General features: G+C 44.9%; 1 protein-coding gene and 1 long non-coding RNA gene across 2 annotated transcripts in view; one reads left to right on the forward strand and one right to left on the reverse strand.

The window, feature by feature from the left end:
- LOC146641757 (BCL-6 corepressor-like) overlaps positions 1 to 20,426 on the forward strand; it is an 84,354-nt gene that overhangs the window by 16,921 nt on the left and 47,007 nt on the right. Inside the window, exon 2 of the mRNA XM_085397900.1 lies at positions 7,470 to 7,549. Within this exon, the coding sequence (XP_085254026.1) occupies positions 7,547 to 7,549 (3 nt within the window). The 5' untranslated portion in view covers positions 7,470 to 7,546. The remainder of the gene's footprint in view (positions 1 to 7,469; positions 7,550 to 20,426) is intronic.
- On the reverse strand, positions 10,975 to 19,260 carry LOC146641758 (uncharacterized). The gene is made up of 3 exons (XR_014909608.1): positions 19,169 to 19,260; positions 18,779 to 19,025; positions 10,975 to 11,083 (listed from the first exon to the last, which is right to left on the reverse strand). It is a non-coding gene; the product is annotated as an uncharacterized LOC146641758 (long non-coding RNA).

Genomic DNA, 20,426 nt, shown 5'->3' on the forward strand with positions numbered 1-20,426 from the left:
GTCCCTCACCCAGGACCAATTTGCCATGGGAGACCCTACCATGGGGCAAAAGCCCCCAGACAACATAGCCCCTGGGATCCCTGGGACACACAAACCCCTCCACCATGATAAGGTAGCGATTCAAGGAGGAGATTTTTGACACATTTTTAATATGTTTACCAGAAAAAAATATGAAAACTTGTTAGTTGGCTTATTGTAGCCTATGTGAGTTTACTGTGCGCTTTGATGTTTTAGTATTTCAACATTTTTAAACTAGTCACAGAGTTTTATTGGAAGATATTATACATTTTATTTTACTTTAGAGTCTGTGACGTAGCCTGATCTTCAGTAAATGGTTACAAGAAATTCATGTGACACTACAACCTTACAGAGAGGGGATGCTGGCTAATTTGGATGTCCAGTGAAATTATTGAAGATCATCTCTTGCCTGAGAAGGCTTAAAGACGTCACAATGCTGCTGTCCCAATTGAGATATGGAAAATAATACATAGATAAGAGATGACAAAGAAAAAAATTTGTATTTTTGTTAAAAACATCTTTTTTATACTGTGAAAAGTAAATCAGACTCTTGTGTTTTTATGCACAAACTCAAAATACAGATCTAAAAAACATGAAAGAAAACTTTCCTCCTCTTCTGAGAATTTGGCTCAAATTGTGCCAATAAATTTCCCAGTGAGCAGATCCAGCTGTGTTGGTAACACTTGACGTAATGCTTTCCCAGGCTAACGTGAATGCTAATGCCAAGTCTGAAGCAGCCACGATGTCCTCACTTTGACGGTTTTTGTACTGCAATGTGTGCACACAAGCATACAAAGACTTGAACATACACACTCAAACTCACGTGTGCACACACAGACACACACACACAGCTGTCCTTCAGCGGTCTGGAGATAAGAGCCGTTATTGAAATCCCAGCTCCCTAACAGCCATCAATTACTCTGTGTGTGTGTGTGAGTGTGTGTGTGGCAGCTCGTCAGGCAGCTCTGTGCGTGTCTGCCGAGCAGCGCTGATACGTTTTCTCTCTCCGCTGGATTATGAGTTCCTCGGGAAAAGAGGCGACGTGCCTTATCAGTCCTCCGGCTGGGCGATAAAACACAGCGCGCACACACAGATGTCGAGCGTCGTTATGTGGCTGCAGACAGAGAACGGTGTGTGTGTCTGCGAGTGTGTGTGCTTCACTGTCAGCGCAGCTGAAATGAAGCCCAAACCGTGCACCAGACTACATTGACTTTCTCTAACTCGTTACATTTTTTAACCTTTTATGAGTGAAAGTAAAATCATAAGGTACAGGTGGGCTCACATTATGCAGCAGGCTTTTGTGCAACACTTCAGCTGCATTAACACAGCTTGCAGCTGTTTTGCAACCTTGACACTTTTACACCTTCACTCTTCAGCACAGCCTGAACTCTTATAGGCAAGCTTATAATTTCTTTCAGTAGTCTTCAGGAATAGTTCTCCAGGCTTCTTGAAGGACAATAAAAGCTCTTCTTTGGATGTTTCTGCCTTTTGTTCTGTTCTCTGTCAGCATGATCCCACACTGTTTCAACAATGTTGAGGTCTGGGCTCTGGGGACGCCAATCCATGACTGATAGGGTTCCATTGTATGTTTTTCTATCTAGGTATGTTTTTTACTGCATTAACAGTGTGTTTGGGATTATTGTCATGCTGAAAAATGAATGAAACTGTTGCTAATCAGATGCTTTCCAAATTAAATTGCACTGTGGTTGAAAATCTCACCGTACTTTTCTGTGTTCATAATTCAGCAATTTTAACAAAGCTCCCGAACACCCTTGGCTGAAATGCAGCCCCAAACCATGACAGAGCCTTCACCATGTTTTACAGATGGCTGTAGACAATGTTGGACCTCTTCTGTACATACTGATGATGATTTGATCCTAAAAATCACTCTATCAGACCTGTTACCACTGTGTGACGGAGGTGTGGTCCCTGGCGTAGCTGCAGGGGAGGGGTGGAGCGGTGAGCCACAGGTGGTGGCGATTGTGTCATGAGTGTTTTCCTTCTGTGTGTCTATATAGTGACGGCAGAGTCGAGCGGGAGGCGGGCTGGACCGGGACGAGCTGTCACGGCGCATTGTTATTATAAATAAAAACGTAAACGTGAGCAAAAACGGTGTGTGTGTCTGTGTGTGTGTGTGTGTCGCATACATCACACACTGATTTTAAATCCAGTTCTTGTATAATTTGGACTCCATTGATGGTTATACCTTGAGGGTTGTGAATGAAAGGAACGACCTGTCTGATCTGTACCCCTATTGGTGTTCTGTTATTGAACTTCTGTTCTAACCACAGCTTATCCATAATGAAGGTATTCATAAGTCCAATTGGCACCTGTACCCACATCGGATCGATGACTGATTTTGTAATCATATCATCACACCTGCAGCCATATTTCTTGGATACGTGGGTAAAGAGAGGTGCTGAGCTGTCAACAGCTCACCACCTGGTGTTTTATTCAACATTTTGGTTCTCAGATCTTCTTCAGGTCAACTTGTGTATGAGTGTAACTGATTGACCTCATTTAAAGTTTTAATACTGAAGAACTTTCAGTGAAATCTGACATGGACATGGACAAAAGTCTGATGTGAATAGAAAGAAAAATGCACCAGATGTTCCAGTACATTTTAAGCTTCCCATACAAGTGAAATGCTACTGGCTTTTTTCACAACCCTCCAAACACCTGTGGATGTGCGCCACTGGTGTGTGTCCTGCCCGGAATGCCAACTTGTTAATCAGCTGGCCATTCCAAAAGCGCCTTTGCGCCCGCTCCCTCTAATGGAGGTCCTGTTTGAACGTACAGTATTGGCATGGACCTCATCGGGCCGTTTCCCCGGAGTGCACGCGGTTATCGCTTTGTACTAGTTCTGGTGGATTATGCAATGAAATACCTGGAAGCCGTGCCACTGCGAACCATCTCTGTGAAGAGCGTGGCGCAGGCCCTGTTTCAGGTCATCTCCCAAGTCGGTATCCCGAAAGAGATACTGACCTACCAGGGCACGTCGTTCATGTCTCGCACACTGTGTGAACTGTATGACTTGTTGGGCATTAAATCTATTCGGACCAGCGTCTACCACCCTCAGACTGACGGGCTGGTGGAGCGACTGAATAAGACTTTAAAGTCCATGATTCGAAAGTTCATTCACGAGGATGAACGCAATTGGGATCGTTGGTTAGACCCTCTGTTATATGCAGTGTGGGAGGTGCCCTAGGCCTCCACGGGATTTTCTCCCTTTGAACTGCTGTTCGGCAGGAAGCCACGTGGGGTGCTCGACCTAATTAAAGAAAGCTGGGAGGATGGTCCGAGTCCCGCAAAAAACGAGATTCAGTACGTGTTGGACCTGAGAGCGAAACTCCACACTTTGGGGAGGTTATCATGGGAGAATTTGCTCCAGGCTCAGCAGCGTCAGCAGCGCCTGTATAACAGAGGGGCTAGACTCAGGCAATTTTCACCGGGAGACAGAGTGCTTGTATTACTCCCTTCTTCTAGCTCAAAGTTACTCGCCAAATGGCAAGGTCCCTTTGTGGTCACACGGCGAGTGGGGGACGTTGACTATGAGGTCGCACGGTCGGACAGGGGAGGGGCCACGCAGATTTATCACCTCAACCACCTGAAAGCATGGAGGGAGGCTGAGTCTGCTTCTCTGGTGAGCCTGGTTAAGGGGAGAGATGAGTTGGGGCTGGAGGTACCAAATTCTATCATTCCCGCCTTCCTCCATTGTGATGACCATCTCACACAGGCCCAGAGAGTGGATGTTGCAGCGTTGCAACAGCACTTTGCGGACGTGTTCTCCCCCCTGCCCGGCCGAACGTCTCTCATTGAGCGTCATTTTGAAACACAGCCTGGCGTGACAGTGCGTTCACGGCCCTACAGGCTCCCTGAACACAAAAGGCAAATTGTTCAGAGGGAATTGGCTGAAATGCTGAAGATGGGAGTAATAGAAGAGTCACACAGCGCCTGGTGTAGTCCCATCGTTCTCGTGGTGAAGAATGATGGGTCTATACGGTTCTGTGTCGACTATTGCAAAGTGAATGAGGTGTCACTGTTTGATGCTTATTCCATGCCCTGGGTCGACGAGCTCCTGGACCGGTTAGGCACGGCCCATTTTTTCACGACACTGGATTTAACCAAGGGCTACTGACAGATTCCTTTGTCTGCAGAGTCCAAGGAGAAAACGGCCTTCTCCACTCCATATGGTTTGTACCAGTTCATCACGCTTCCATTCGGCTTGTTCGGAGCCCCAGCCACCTTTCAGCGCCTCATGGACCGGGTGCTGCGTCCACACGCTGCGTATGCTGCCGCCTACTTGGATGACGTGATCATCCATAGTGACACCTGGGCGGAGCATGTGTAGCGGGTGGCCGCGGTACTGGAGTCCCTGAGGCAGGCGGAGCTCACGGCCAACCCGAAGAAGTGTGCGGTTGGACGGAGGGTGGTTCAGTATTTGAGGTGCCACTTGGGGGGTAGGCACAGGTAGAGAAAACGGCGGCTCTAGCATCCTGCCCGCGCCCCAAGACGAAAAAGGAGGTGAGACGATTCCTGGGGCTGGCGGGTTACTACCGCCGTTTCGCGCCGGGGTTTGCGGAGCTGACCAGCCCCTTGACTGATCTCACCCGCAAGGGTGCTCTGGATCTGGTCCAGTGGATGGGGCCGTGCCAGGCAGTGTTTGTGCAGGTGAAGAAAGCTCTCTGTGGAGAGCCGCTGCTCCACACTCCTGACTTTTCCCTCCCTTTTGTTCTGCAGACTGACGCCTCGAACAGAGGGCTGGGGGCCGTTTTGTCCCAGCAGGTACGGGGGGTTGACCGGCCCATGCTCTACATTAGCTGGAAGCTGTCCAAGCGGTACAGCACTGTGGAGGAGTCCTTGGCTATATGGTGGGCAGTCGACTCCCTTTGCTATTACCTCCTGGGGCGCTCATTCACCCCCTGCTCGGACCATGCCCCGCTGCAGTGGCTCCACCGCATGCCAACGCCCGGATCACCCGGTGGTATCTGGCTTTACAGCCCTTTAAGTTCAAGGTGCTCCATAGGCCGGGGCGCAGATGGGTGTGGACGATTTCCTCTCTCGCTCGCGGGGGGTAGGTTTGGCCGGACGGCTCCCCAGCCTCAGTCGGGCGGTGGGGGTGTGTGGCGGAGGTGTGGTCCCTGGCGTAGCTGCAGGGAAGGGGTGGAGCGGTGAGCTCAGGGGGGTGGTACCGGGACGCAGGTGAGCCACAGGTGGTGGCGATTGTGTCATGAGTGTTTTCCTTCTGTGTGTCTATATAGTGACAGCACAGTCGAGTGGGAGGCGGGCTGGACCGGGACGAGCTGTCACGGCGCATTGTTATTATAAATAAAAACGTAAACGTGAGCAAAAACGGTGTGTGTGTGTGTGTCTGTGTGTGTGTGTCGCATACATCACACACTGATTTTAAATCCAGTTCTTGTATAATTTGGCATACCTCAGCCCTTTCTTCCAATTTCCCTTTCTTAAGAATAGCTTCTTTCCTTCCACTGAAACCATTCTTCCCTCGAATTTTTGTAAGTACTCGCTGCACACCATGCTGAGATATCTCAAGCTTTCAGCTAATACACAGGTGTCAAACTCCAGGCCTCGAGGGCCAGTGTCCTGCAGGTTTTAGGTGTGTACTTCATCCAACACAGCTGATTTAAATGGCTAAATTACCTCCTCAACATGTCTGGAAGTTCTTCAGAGGCCTGGTAACGAAGCAATCATGTGATTCAGATGTGTTGACCCAGCGTGATATCTAAAACCTGCAGGACACCGGCCCTCGAGGCCTGGAGTTGGCCACCCCTGAGCTAATAATTCTTTGGGAATCAACTTGTTAGTGCAGAAACACTATTTTATCTCTATCAGACTGTTGTTTTTGGCATTTTACAGAATTCAGCTTCTAACAAGATTCAATGTTTCAGCCATTCAAGAAATTGGAAGAAATTATGTGCTTTTGTGACATGCTGCTACTAACCCAGAGACACAATTTAAGATGTGTGTGTTATGTGTTGACACACTTTTTTCTGCTTGAATGATTCATAGGCCGGTGTTAAGTGGGTAAACAAACAAAAAACACCCCTCTGAAAATGGCCAGGTACAAGGACTGGACTGAAAAGAAGTGAAAAAAACAGCCAATAAAAAACTTGGAGGATTGAAGGCTGTCTCAACACTCTGCACAGCACTGTAGCTCAGATGCATAAAAAAATCTATTGACATTATTGTAGAATTTGGAACATTTGTCTTTTTATCAGAAAGTCACGTCTCTGACAGAGGTTTTCCCCTCTTTCCCCAACAACTATGTTGTTGTGGTCCCCAGGTCTGCCTTCAGTAAGGGAGCGGGTCCTGACTGTTGTTTATGCCTATGCACCAAACAACAGTTCAACGTACCCAGCCTTCTTAGAGTCACTGGGTGGAGTGCTGGAGAGTGCTTCATCTACGGACTCTATTGCTCTGCTGGGGGACTTCAACTCTCACATGGGCATTGATGGTTATACCTTGAGGGTTGTGAATGAAAGGAACGACCTGTCTGATCTGTACCCCTATTGGTGTTCTGTTATTGAACTTCTGTTCTAACCACAGCTTATCCATAATGAAGGTATTCATAAGTCCAATTGGCACCTGTACCCACATCGGATCGATGACTGATTTTGTAATCATATCATCACACCTGCAGCCATATTTCTTGGATACGTGGGTAAAGAGAGGTGCTGAGCTGTCAACAGCTCACCACCTGGTGTTTTATTCAACATTTTGGTTCTCAGATCTTCTTCAGGTCAACTTGTGTATGAGTGTAACTGATTGACTTCATTTAAAGTTTTAATACTGAAGAACTTTCAGTGAAATCTGACATGGACATGGACAAAAGTCTGAAGTGAATAGAAAGAAAAATGCATAGTTAAACCAGATGTTCCAGTTACTACTGACTTTTTTCACAACCCTCCAAACACCTGTGCTCACTTTATCAAAGTATCGTCTTCTCAGACCTTCATTAGGTTTGCTTTTGTACAACAGCAGCTGGAATGCTTCCAAACTTTATGTGAAGTTCTTACTTGAAAAGGAGGCAACAACTCCTGCCTGTTTGAACTCGTGTTTTTCAGGCATGTGAACAAATTGCACAGCACTACAGATGATATTTCTTGCTATTCACACATTAAATGCCCATGACAATCTCTGGAGTTTTTATATTTAATGCAATTCTATGAATTCACTGATCTTTTAGTTCATCAGCTTAATTAAAACACAAAGGTTAAAATTTGTGTGTAGTGTGTGTAAAAGTGTGTACAACAAATCAAACGGAGTCTGTTTTCGGAAGTATCCCTGCTCTGGTTAAAAAGAAAGAAAGAAATGTAGTGAAAATGTCAAAGGAAATGATTTGTGTTACACAGTGAGACCTTTTTCTTTGCAGAAACCTCATGTGGTTTCAGTCTGACCTGCTCTCATGTGGTTTTTCTCTCCATCTACAGACATGGTGGGCTGAGCGGCGTCCTTGAGGCAGACGGCTCCGTCTGAAGCAGAAACCAGCGGAAGGCAGGCCCGCAGCATGGTAAGGTTAAAGTTCAATTTCAAGTTTATTTTCCTCTGAGCTGTCGGAGCTTTACCTACAGACTGAACTTAACCCTTTAAGACCTACCATAGAACCAAGTCCGCCAGAGCTTATATTATATTTTTACATGCTGTGGAGCCATTTTTGGGAGCATTTCAAGTTGCTATACATCAATACAACCATTACAGCCTAAATTTTAATAATATGTCTGCATTAGGTGCATAGTAATTACATAAATTGCAAAAAAGTGCAATAAACTACAAAAAAATTGAAAATCGTTTTTGTTTTTTTAACATATATTTCTAGTTAGAGAAATTTAAGAGGCTCATCCCTCAAAACTGTAAATACAAAAAAGTTGCACAAACTAGTTTCCCACCACAGGAAATTTATTTTGAGTGTCTTCATAGTTTTATTTTTGAAATACACCAATTTTTATACACTGCAGGAAAAACGAAAATAAATATTATAGTGCAAATTTGCAAAATAACAGCATATGCATCAAAATAAACTATTTCCAGCAGTGCAATATGAGTCCTAAGCATCCCAGAAACGACACAGAAAGTCATAAACTCAAACATAACTTTTTAAAACACAAGTATAGGCTCATAAGGCCCCGATCGTAAAAAAAACTACATTTCCGCAAAATGACGTCACTTCCGGTTTCGGGCAGGTCATGCGGTCATGTGATAGTTCGCGCTGATGGACGTAGGAAGTGTTACAAACAGCTGATCGGATCGGCGAAGCGTGTTTCTGGAATATCATGTTTTTGTTGCTGCAAGTGATTTTTATGCAGTTTTTGCAAAGCTATATGTGGAAGGAAACTGTGACCTAGGACAAGCTGATGGCATCAGATGTAAGTACAACTCCTCCGGTTTCATATACAAAAAAAATTATTGCGCTAGCTTACGTGGTTGCAGAGCTACCGGGATTTAAAAATAGTTACGCAAAATGGAGCGTGCCCGCTCCGATCGGCTGTAAAGGGTTAAGTGATAATCACTCCATGCAGAATGAAGTTGAAATGATGATGAAACTTTTTCAACTTAATGTAAGATTTTTAGAGAAAGTCTGAGTTTGGTATTTACGATACAGGAGTCGGGAAACATAAATGAAAATGTTGGATAAGCAACAAAGATTGACCGGTCGATTGTTGTTCCCCTAGACAGCTACTGTAGCCAATATTTCCAAGAGTTTTTCGTGACATGAAATAGCAGTCTAAGCCATGACCTCAGTGGTTTCAGAGTAACTGTTTGGCAGTTACTCTTTAGAAGCTAATTATTTGTTGAGTTGAATTTTCAAGGAAGTGACCACAATTACCAAAGTAAAACATCAAAAAACAAGAACAAAGGTTGGTGATTTTAGATATAATTAACAAAACCAAAAATTGCATACAGTATTTTCCGTCACACCTGAAAGGCTGATTGCATATTGTCTTCACCACACCGGTGGGCAATGGGGATGACCAGCTTTGTGACCACAATAAGTCAAGTATAATTTTTAAATTGATGCCATAGATGTAGCTACTAAAAATATCAGTGACTTTGACCTCAACTTTAAATTTGAGGTTACAAGTTCTGAAAATCTTGTGAATGCAGTAACTCTCTCAGAGAAAGATCTGAACTAGGATTTATACCATAAAAGCTTCTAGGTGAGGGGCAACACTGAAGAGAATTAAATCAGCAATTTGATTTAATTAAATCATATGTCCTTCCTAAATGAGGAAGGACATATGATATTAAATAATCAGGCTGCATGCCCTGGGGTAGCTTGTTTGCTTCTAAATTTGGACATGTGAATCAAATTTCCTTAATTGTGGTGTTGCTTTGTTGTTGTTTGTTGGTATATATCTGTTGGTGTCTGCGTACATCTCAACACTGTAGCACAACACAGCAACAAGCAAATAGGTGCTGTTTAGAGTGCGTTTAGAAAAAACAGCAAACCTTATTGGCAGAATGGTCAAAAGTTTGGGCGCTACAACCTCAAGTGTGTTCACTAGGGGTGGGCGGTATAAACGGTATACGGTAGAAACAATATGAATTTGGCCAACGATAGAGATTTTGACTATACTGCTCTACCACGATAGCACATGTTGATGGTGTCATCAAGCTGCACCTGTTTTGACTGAAAGCATCACAGCGGCTGCAAGCATGAAGAGGTGAAGACGGTGCTCATAAAGAAGAACGGTGCGATGCCGGTCATATGCACCTGGTTTGGGTTTAAGCAGTTGGATGTTAAGCAGAAAAATATTATCTGCAAATTATGCCTGGCGACAGTAATAGCAAAGAGACGAAGCACGTTTTGGAATATGAGGAAAGCCAAAAACTGCGCTTCCTCCACTTTCATACCATTGATTCATTAATGTTGAATTCTCTCGCAGCTGCTCTATTCCCATGTTGTTGCAGCATATTAATGACTAGCCTCATATTGTGGATGGATTTACTCAGCTGTTCTCCTGACTGAAGTTTAGTTAGTTTACAGCATCTTGCCATGCGATTGCATTTGTCCCTAATCATCAGGAACCCTCCCGTTAACTTTCATCGAGTGGAAAAAAGTTAACATTCATCCTCCAGCGTCACTGTGTTTATGTTATGCTAACATAGCTGTGTTGCTAGCAATCACGTAGCACATCATTATATACCAGCTAGCCCAACATCAGTAACCCTAAAAAAGTCACTGCTGTTTAGTTTTCTGTCTTCATTTATGTTGGAAGTGATAGCAGAGCTGTACATTTTAAATATAGCCACAAAGTCGCTAAGTTGGCGACACTGCACGAGGCTCCTGACTATGGTAGCTGTAATGCTCCAACAATCCATCAAGCGGTACAGTGTCGTAGCTTACCAAAGTCGTAGTAAAACATTTTTGACAGATTTTTGAGCGCCATGTACCACGTAAAATCGCACATATAAAATTTGAGGTCAGTAAGCACAACCAGAATTCATACATAAAGCACACCGGATTATAAGGCACACTGTCAATTTTTGAGAAAATTGAAGGATTTTAAGTGCGCCATTTAGTGCAGAAAATATGGTATACAGCAGCAGTCCCCAACCTTTTTTGCGCCACGGACCGGTTTATGCCCGACAATATTTTCACAGACCGGCCTTTAAGGTTAAATGCAACAAAATAAAACTAGTACCGGTACCGAAGATTTATTCATAACACACGTGAAAAGACCCAGGAAAACCGAGTTAACGATAAAATCGATAACAAAATAACGCTGAAAACCAATAAAAACCCTGAAAACTATACATTTCACACCTGAGCCTCAACTCTCGCGGCCCGGTACCAAACGACTCACGGACCGGTACCGGTCCGAGGCCCGGGGGTTGGGGACCGCTGGTATACAGAAAAGATCTATTTATCGCAATATATATCGTTACCGCACATGCTTCAAATTATACCGCAATTTGGATTGTAGGCCATATTGCCTGTAGTGTTTTCAACGAGGATGTTGGTGACACCGAGTTAAACCACAAATGAAGACCCTGGAGTTTAGTTGCAGCTTGTTTAATTGTCTCCATGAACATGTGGTGAAAACTGAAATGACAGAAAATAAACTCCATCTCAACAGGCAGAAGCATGTTTACATCAATAAAGTACATTACTAAAACATTCATGTTAGAAAAATATACATTAATATCCAAAGTTATCTGTATAAACTGTCATATAAAGTAACTTACGGCGTTCCAGCCTGATAATTCGGAGGAGATGGCATTTGATTACATCTCCATACTGCCTTTAGCATGAGGAGCCTGTTTCTCAGCAAAACCGAGTGCTTGACCAAAAACCGGAAGTACTTGACCGGAACCGGAAGTGCCCCGCCAGAACAGGAAATATATTTTAGCGAAATTTTCCTTTTAACTAAAACGTATGTAAAGCATGAATTATTCATTTTAACAACACATATTAATTTTTTAATGGCAAATCTTTTTAGAATTATTTATTTCAAACTTATGAACCTATTTATTCAGAGAAATGCCTTAAGGGCAACACACTCCCCGCCTGGCTTCGGGAGGCCACTAAGCTAAACAAACATTATGCATTCAGTCTTTTGGCATGAGGAGGATAACTTCTGGTCGCATAAATGTCTTTATGCACCCTTGATTGCATGTCTTTACCTCAATTTTCCTTACTCGATCGTCCTTGCTTGGGAATGTGGCAGTGACCCTGGCCATGGGCCAGCTGTTTCGTGCAACCTGCTTGTCCTTGAGCAGAACCAGGTCACCAACTTGGAGGTTTCTGCGTGACCCGGTCCATTTCTGCCTTTGCTGCAATGTGGGTAGATACTCTCGCCTCCAGCGTGTCCACAACTGGTTGGAAAGGGCTTGGACCCGTCTCCATTGTTTGTTGTAGAGGTCTTTATCCGAAAAGTCTCCAGGTGGGGATAGGAGGCAAGATTTCTGCGTAAGGAGCATTGAAGGGGATAGGACGAAAGGGTTCTCTGGATCAGAGGACACTGGGACGAGCGGCCTTGCATTTATTATGGCTGTAACCTCAGCCATGAGTGTGCATAACACGTCGTGAGTCAGTTGAACCTTATTTTGTAGTAGCATGGAGTCCAGGATTCTGCGGGCGACTCCGATCATGCGCTCCCAAGAGCCTCCCAAGTGGGATGCGTGTGGTGGATTAAACTCCCAACTGCCGCCTTGGATAGTTAGGTACGGTTGGAGTGATTTATCCATTCCAAGTTCCTTTGAAGTGCTAATAAAATTGGTGCCACGGTCAGATAGCAGCTGTTTGGCGGGGCCTCTCAGAGCGAAGAAGCGGCGGAGGGCGTTTATGCAGCTGGATGTGTCCAGAGATTCGATTACCTCAATATGCACAGCTCTCGAACTCATGCAGGTAAACATGATGGCCCACTGCTTACTTTCAGCTACTCTGCCCCTGGTACGCCTGGTTGTTATGGACCACGGTCCGAAGACATCAAGGCCGACGTAGGTGAAAGGAGGACAAGTTTTTAGGCGTTCAGGTGGTAGGGGTAGGTCCGCCATGAGTTGTTGTTCTTGTTTTCCACGTAGTTTGCGGCAGGTTAAACATTTGTGGATTACTGAATTGACTAGTTTTTTGCCGCCTAAAAGCCACAGCCCAGCAGCTCTGATTGCTCCTTCCGTCAGATGACGACCTTGGTGCCTTGTTAGCTCGTGGTAATGGCGAGTGAGCAGAAGGGAGATGTGACTGTTTTTTGGAAGAATTACTGGGCTCTTTTCAACACTCTCAATTTCTGCGTGTTTGAGTCGGCCTCCAACAGAAATGAGACTGTCCTGTAACATTGGGCTGAGCTTCTTGAGGGGGCTCTGTTTTGAGATTGGCTTGCCAGCATCAAGGGCAGAAAGTTCCTTTTCAAAGTATGCCTTCTGTGTCTCTTTGAAGATTACAGTTTTTGCTTGAGCATTCTCTTCTGGAGTTTGAGGCAGATGACATTTGTGCCAGCCTTTGCATTTTTTGTTTGGATTAGTCCCATTGAAGGACTTTGCAATGTGGATAAGATTTGCTATGGCTCTGACTAAAGACTGAAAAGTAGAAAAGTGCTCAAAACGCTTACAGATGAGTACTTGGAGGTGAATGACGTAAGTTTTTACTTCTGGTCTAATTTCTGAGTCCTTATCTGGTTCAATCAGGTCAAACCTTCCACTCAGTTGTGTTGTCTCTGCGGCAGGATGGTGGATGAAGGGTGGTCCGGTGAACCAACTGGACTTTTTTAGTTGGAATGCCGACAGTGACCTAGACGCATGGTCTGCTGGATTTTCCTCTGTGCGCACATAATGCCACTGTTCTGGCTTTGATGACTGGCGAATGCGCTGTACTCTGTTGTGAACGTATGTGTAAAACCTTTTTGACTCATTACAAATGTAGCCAAGCACTACCTTACTGTCCGTATAGAAGTGCACTGCATCAAAGTCTAAGTCCAACTCATCTTGAATGAGGTCAGCCATTTCTGCTGCCAAGACGGCTGCACATAGTTCAAGTCTTGGTATTGTAGGTTCTGACAGTGGGGCTAGTTTTGCTTTGCCCATTATGAACCCAACCTCGACCTTCCCATCTGTTTGAACTGCCTTTAAGTAGGCTACAGCTCCTATGGCCTTAGTAGATGCATCTGAGAATAAACACAGTTCCTTTCGCTTTGCTCGACTTAGTGAGGTGGATGTGTAGGTTCTGGGAACATGTAGTTCTCTTAGATCCTGAAGGGAATTTCTCCACGTTTCCATCTGCTTTGTTTGTCCTCTGGAAGGGGTACGTCCCAATCTGAACATTCTGAAGTAAGCTCTCTGCGTAGGGCCCTTCCTTGGATTGTAACGGGTGCCAATAGGCCCAGGGGATCGAAGACGCTATTGACAGAGGACAATACGCCACGGCGAGTGAATGGCTTGCTTGAGGTGGCCACTGAGTAAGTGAATGTGTCTCTTGTTATTTCCCAAATGAGTCCAAGGCTTCGCTGGGATTGTGTCTCTTCACCACTTAAATCTAAGTTTTTAATGACAGGAGCACAATCTTCTGGGCAGAAGGCCTGCATAACTGCCTGAGAGTTGGAAATGAACTTATGCAGGCATAGGTTGGATTCAGCGAGTGAGGCTTGTGTTCTTTGAAGCAAGTCTATAGCCTCAGCAGGAGAGGGGACAGAGATCAAGCCGCCATCTACGTAAAAGTGCCTCTCCATGAACTTTACTGTATCTGCACCATAGTCTTTCGAACCTGCTCTGATGGCCTTGCATAGTCCATAAATGGCAACAGCGGGGGATGTTGAGTTGCCAAACACGTGGACTTTCATCCGGTACTCGACAACTTCATTGTTTAGGTCGTTGTCCCTATGCCACAGAAAACGGAGGAAGTTGCGGTGGTCTTCGCGTACCATAAAACAGTGAAACATTTGCTGTATATCTGCCATGATTGCAACACTTTCTGTCCGGAAGCGGAGAAGAACTCTGACAAGTGTGCTGTTTAAATCAGGGCCAGTAAGGAGGACATTGTTAAGTGAGACACCCAAGTACTGGGCGCTAGAATCGAAGACAACCCTGATCTGATTGGGTTTTTGTGGGTGGTAGACTCCAAATGTTGGAAGATACCAGCACTCTTCTCCCTTTTCCAGTGGGGGGGCCACCTCGGCATGACCATTGGAGAGGATTTTTTTCATGAAGGCCACATAATGCTCCTGCATTTCAGGTTTCCTATTAAGGGTGCGTTTTAAGGAGGAGAACCTTGTGGCCGCCTGCTGTCTGTTGTTTGTTAATTGCTGGCGGGGTTCCTTAAATGGAAGTGGGGCGACCCAACTGTTGTCCACGTCTCTGTAAATAGCATTGTCCATCATTTTTAGAAAGAGAGTGTCCTGTTTTGAGTGAGCTGGTTTGTTGTCGTTATCTGTCCGGTTAAAAACCGTTTGACCCAGAGTTTGTTCGGGCGCTTTACCTGGCCTGTTTGTGTGTGGCATTTCTTTGACTTGCAGAAGGCTATTGCATGGTTTGAAAACTGTAGGGCGGCCATCTTCCAGAACGACTGTCTTCAGTGTGCTGACTGTAGGCCTATGAACATTACCCAGACAGACCTCCCCAACTACAACCCACTCTAGGTCTAGGCGCTGGGCGAAGGGGGCGTTATGGGGGCCGTTAATTCTCTGCCTGACCTTGTGTGCCTGTAAAATGTCTCTCCCTAGTAGCAGGAGTATTTCGGCTTTAGGGTCTAGCTCAGGGATGTACTTTGCTATGGTACGGAGGTGCGGCTGGTGTAGCACTGCGCTGGGAGTTGGGATTTCATTCCTATTGTTAGGAATGTCCTGACACTCTATGAGCGATGGTAGAGGGATCACCATTGACCTATCCAGTGACTCGATATGAAAGCCTTCAGCTATTTTACCCCATGTTTCTAAAACACCAGAGCATGTTCTAAGATTGTAGGAGAAAGGTTCACTTTTAATGTCAAAAAGTTCGAAGAACTCAGGCTTGGCTAAAGAACGATTGCTCTGATCGTCTAGTATTACATATGCCTTAACAGCTCTGTCTTTGTAACCTTTAGGGTACACCCATGTGAGACATATCTTGGAACATGAACGTCCCCACTGACCTGGACCGCACACGTCTGTGCAGCTTGTTGTGACATCAACCGTGTCATGACTGTTTTCTCTCTCCCCGCCATTCTTTTGTGCTGGAGGTGGAGCCTTGTTGGTCTGTGGTGGAGGACCGGGATGCATGACTGCGTTGTGACTTGTGCTGTCACATTCAGAACACTTTACTGAAGATTTGCATTCCTTCGCAAGATGAGTGTCTGAAGAACAGCATCTGAAGCATATTCCTTTCTCTTTGAGGAAGGCCTTTCTTTCGTCCAGTGGTTTATTCCTCAATGTTCTGCATCTTTTGAGCGGGTGTGGCTTGTTATGCAGTGGGCAGTTCCGGTTAAAGTCCTTGTTAGGGGGAGAAATATTGGTTTTGTGTACAGTAATTGGCTTGCTGGAATTTAAGTTTTTGCAAAAGGTTTTTCTGGTTTTAAGTTTTGCTGTTGGAAACTTGGATCATTGCATTTCTTTGCCTCTTTACATATGAATTCACAGAAGTACTCAATAGGTGGGAAACAGCCTTGGTTGTTCTCTTTATATTGAGAGCCGTGTGACATCCACCTCTCCTGAAGTCCATATGGGAGTTTGTCTACGATTGGGCTAATTCCACGAGAAGTGTCCAGATAGAGTAGACCAGGCAGATGGCCGTCTTCCTTAGCGCCTTGAATCTCTTGCAGTAAATCTCCTAGTTCACGTAGCTTGACATGATCTTTGACTGTTATTTTGGGGAAACTGTCCAACCGTTGGAAAAGTGACCATTCGATTGTTTCTGATGCTGCATAACATTCATTCAGTCTTTCCCATGCTTTGCATAGAGCTAATGTGGGGTTGTTGACATATACTGAACGTACAGTGGGGCAAAAAAGTATTTAGTCAGCCACCGATTGTGCAAGTTCCCCCACCTAAAATGATGACAGAGGTCAGTAATTTGCACCAGAGGTACATTTCAACTGTGAGAGACAGAATGTGAAAAAAAAAAATCCATGAATTCACATGGTAGGATTTGTAAAGAATTTATTCGTAAATCAGGGTGGAAAATAAGTATTTGGTCACCTCAAACAAGGAAAATCTCTGGCTCTCACAGACCTGTAACGTCTTCTGTAAGAAGCTTTTCTGTCCCCCACTCGTTACCTGTATGAATGGCACCTGTTTGAACTCATCATCTGTATAAAAGACACCTGTCCACAGCCTCAAACAGTCAGACTCCAAACTCCGCCATGGCCAAGACCAAAGAGCTTTCGAAGGACACCAGGAAAAGTATTGTAGACCTGCACCAGACTGGGAAGAGTGAATCTACAATAGGCAAGCAGCTTGGTGTGAAAAAATCAACTGTGGGAGCAATCATCAGAAAATGGAAGACATACAAGACCACTGATAATCTCCCTCGATCTGGGGCTCCACGCAAGATCTCATCCCGTGGGGTCAAAATGATCATGAGAACGGTGAGCAAAGATCCCAGAACCACACGGGGGGACCTGGTGAATGACCTGCAGAGAGCTGGGACCAAAGTAACAAAGGTCACCATCAGTAACACACTACAACGGCAGGGAATCAAATCCCGCAGTGCCAGACGTGTTCCGCTGCTGAAGCCAGTGCATGTCCAGGCCCGTCTGAAGTTTGCCAGAGAGCACATGGATGATACAGCAGAGGATTGGGAGAATGTCATGTGGTCAGATGAAACCAAAGTAGAACTTTTTGGTATAAACTCAACTCGTCGTGTTTGGAGGAAGAAGAATACTGAGTTGCATCCCAAGAACACCATACCTACTGTGAAGCATGGGGGTGGAAACATCATGCTATGGGGCTGTTTTTCTGCCAAGGGGACAGGACGACTGATCCGTGTTAAGGACAGAATGAATGGGGCCATGTATCGTGAGATTTTGAGCCAAAACCTCCTTCCATCAGTGAGAACTTTGAAGATGAAACGAGGCTGGGTCTTCCAACATGACAATGATCCAAAACACACCGCCCGGGCAACAAAGGAGTGGCTCCGTAAGAAGCATTTGAAAGTCCTGGAGTGGCCTAGCCAGTCTCCAGACCTCAACCCCATAGAAAATCTGTGGCGGGAGTTGAAAGTCCGTGTTGCTCGGCGACAGCCCCAAAACATCACTGCTCTCGAGAAGATCTGCATGGAGGAATGGGCCAAAATACCAGCTACTGTGTGTGCAAACCTGGTAAAGACCTATAGTAAATGTTTGACCTCTGTTATTGCCAACAAAGGTTATGTTACAAAGTATTGAGTTGTATTTTTGTTATTGACCAAATACTTATTTTCCACCCTGATTTACGAATAAATTCTTTACAAATCCTACCATGTGGATTCATGGATTTTTTTTTCACATTCTGTCTCTCACAGTTGAAGTGTACCTCTGGTGCAAATTACTGACCTCTGTCATCATTTTAGGTGGGGGAACTTGCACAATCGGTGGCTGACTAAATACTTTTTTGCCCCACTGTATGCATTTCACCTGATCACTTGACTCCCTCCCTAACCACTTCGTCATGAGATCTAGCTCTTGAATGGGGGTGAGTCGGACCTCAGCTGTTGCACTGGTAAACGAAGAGCACCATGCTCTGTAGTTCTCTGGCCTATCGTCGAACTGGTAAAGGCCTGAGATTATTAAATCTCGACGTGCCATGTATTGGGCAAAGGGCTCTGCTGGATTTAAAATGCTGGCTGTGGTGTTATAGTTATGTTGAGGTATGAATGGTGAGCCGCATGGGTTGAGAGGGGTATTTTGTTTCTCCACTTTAGGTTTTGTTTCACCTTTCAGCTGGGTTGGCTTATTTAGAGCAGCGATATTATCTTTGGTAAGCCTTGTTTCAGAGTCGATGGGTTGTGGCTCTAAATTGCCTTCTTCAGAGGGATGCCACGTTACAAATGTGTTGGGTGAGCTTGCTTGGGGGCAAGAAGTGGTTGGTAATTTTTGTGGACTGGGAGATAGCATTTGAGATCGTACATATTCATTTGTATGTTCTAATTTTACACTTTCTGATGGAGATTTTCTACTCTCAGGTTCTTCTTGTATTGCTTCAGCTTCCTCTAGCACTTCTGCTTCAGCTACAGCAGTATCAGCTTCCCTCTGTAATGTTAACACTTCTAATTCCGCATCTATTTTTGCCTTTTTCAGTTCGCTTTGAGCTTTTTCAACCTTTAACTGTGCTTCTTTTGTTGCATAGCATGCTCTCACCTTGGCAGCCTCTGCTTTAGCTCGAGCATGGGCAGCGCTTACTGCTGATCCAGATGAGCGGCTGGTCCTTAAACTGTATGCAGACTTGTTACTGGATGCCATTTTGACCGTGATGAATCATCAGTAGGCGCCTTTTCACTGTAGTGTTTTCAACGAGGATGTTGGTGACACCGAGTTAAACCACAAATGAAGACCCTGGAGTTTAGTTGCAGCTTGTTTAATTGTCTCCATGAACATGTGGTGAAAACTGAAATGACAGAAAATAAACTCCATCTCAACAGGCAGATGGATGTTTACATCAATAAAGTGCATTACTAAAACATTCATGTTAGAAAAATATACATCAATATCCAAAGTTATCTGTATAAACTGTCATATAAAGCAACTTACGGCATTCCAGCCTGATAATTCGGAGGAGATGGCATTTGATTACATCTCCATACTGCCTTTAGCATGAGGAGCCTGTTTCTCAGCAAAACCGAGTGCTTGACCAAAATCAGAATCAGAATCAGAAACTTTATTGTCATTGTCATGAGAACAACGAAATTAAGAATGGTCCCCGATCATTGCATCATCCCTAGCAATATCAAAATATAAATAAAACAATAAAATTCAATAAATAAAATAGATAGAATACTTAAAATACTAATAAGATATAACAGTAAAACATTCACATACATTCCCACACACATGCTTCAGACCGTGCATAGATTAACACAAGAGTGGCGTGATGGACATTTTTTTGTAGTATTCAGATGTGTTATTGCAGTTGGATAACAGCTGTGTTTGAGTCTATTAGTCCTTGCTCTGATTGCCCTGTACCGTCTGCCTGAGGGCAACAGTTCGAACAGGGAGTGGCCAGGATGTGAGGTGTCTTTTATGATGTTTTGGGCCTTTTTAAAACAGTGGGCGTTGTGTAGAACTTCCAGTGTGGGGAGAGGGCAGCCAGTGATCTTTTGGGCGGTGTTAATGATCCCTTGGAGTGCTTTCCTCTGAGCCCCTGTGCAGCTAGTGTACCAGATGCATATGCAGTAAGTTAGAACACTCTCAATGGTGGCTCTGTAGAAGGACACCAGCAGTCTCTGTGTGATGTTATTCCTCCTGAGAATTCTCAGGAAGTACAGTCTCTGTTGGGCCTTTTTCAGCAGCTCGGAGGTGTTCACACTCCAGGAAAGGTTCTCCTCTATATTGACTCCCAGGAAGCGGAAGCTTGCCACCCTTTCTACACAGTCCCCATTTATGAATAGTGGTTGGATCTCTGCCTTTTTCCTTCTGAAGTCTATTATGAGTTCTTTGGTTTTTGAAGTGTTGAGGAGGAGGTTATTGGCCTTACACCATGACGTCAGCTGCTCCACCTCGTCTCTGTACGTAGACTCGTCTCCCTTGGAAATGAGCCCCACCACTGTGGTGTCATCTGCAAATTTCACAAAGATGTTGCTGTGGTGGCGAGGAGTGCAGTCGTGTGTGTAGAGAGAGTAGAGCAGTGGACTGAGCACACAGCCCTGGGGTGAGCCAGTGCTGAGACTCAGGGCTGAGGATGTGTGATGGCCAACTCTGACTCTCTGTCTACGGCCCGAGAGGAAGCTATTGATCCACATGCAGGTGCTGTATGGAAGCACCTGCATGTGGAAGTACTTGACCGGAACCG

The sequence above is a fragment of the Rhamphochromis longiceps genome, linkage group LG23 (assembly GCF_057381845.1).
Source record: "Rhamphochromis longiceps isolate RC_006_pf linkage group LG23, R_longiceps_female_GT1.1, whole genome shotgun sequence".
NCBI classification, from domain to species: Eukaryota; Metazoa; Chordata; class Actinopteri; order Cichliformes; family Cichlidae; genus Rhamphochromis; species Rhamphochromis longiceps.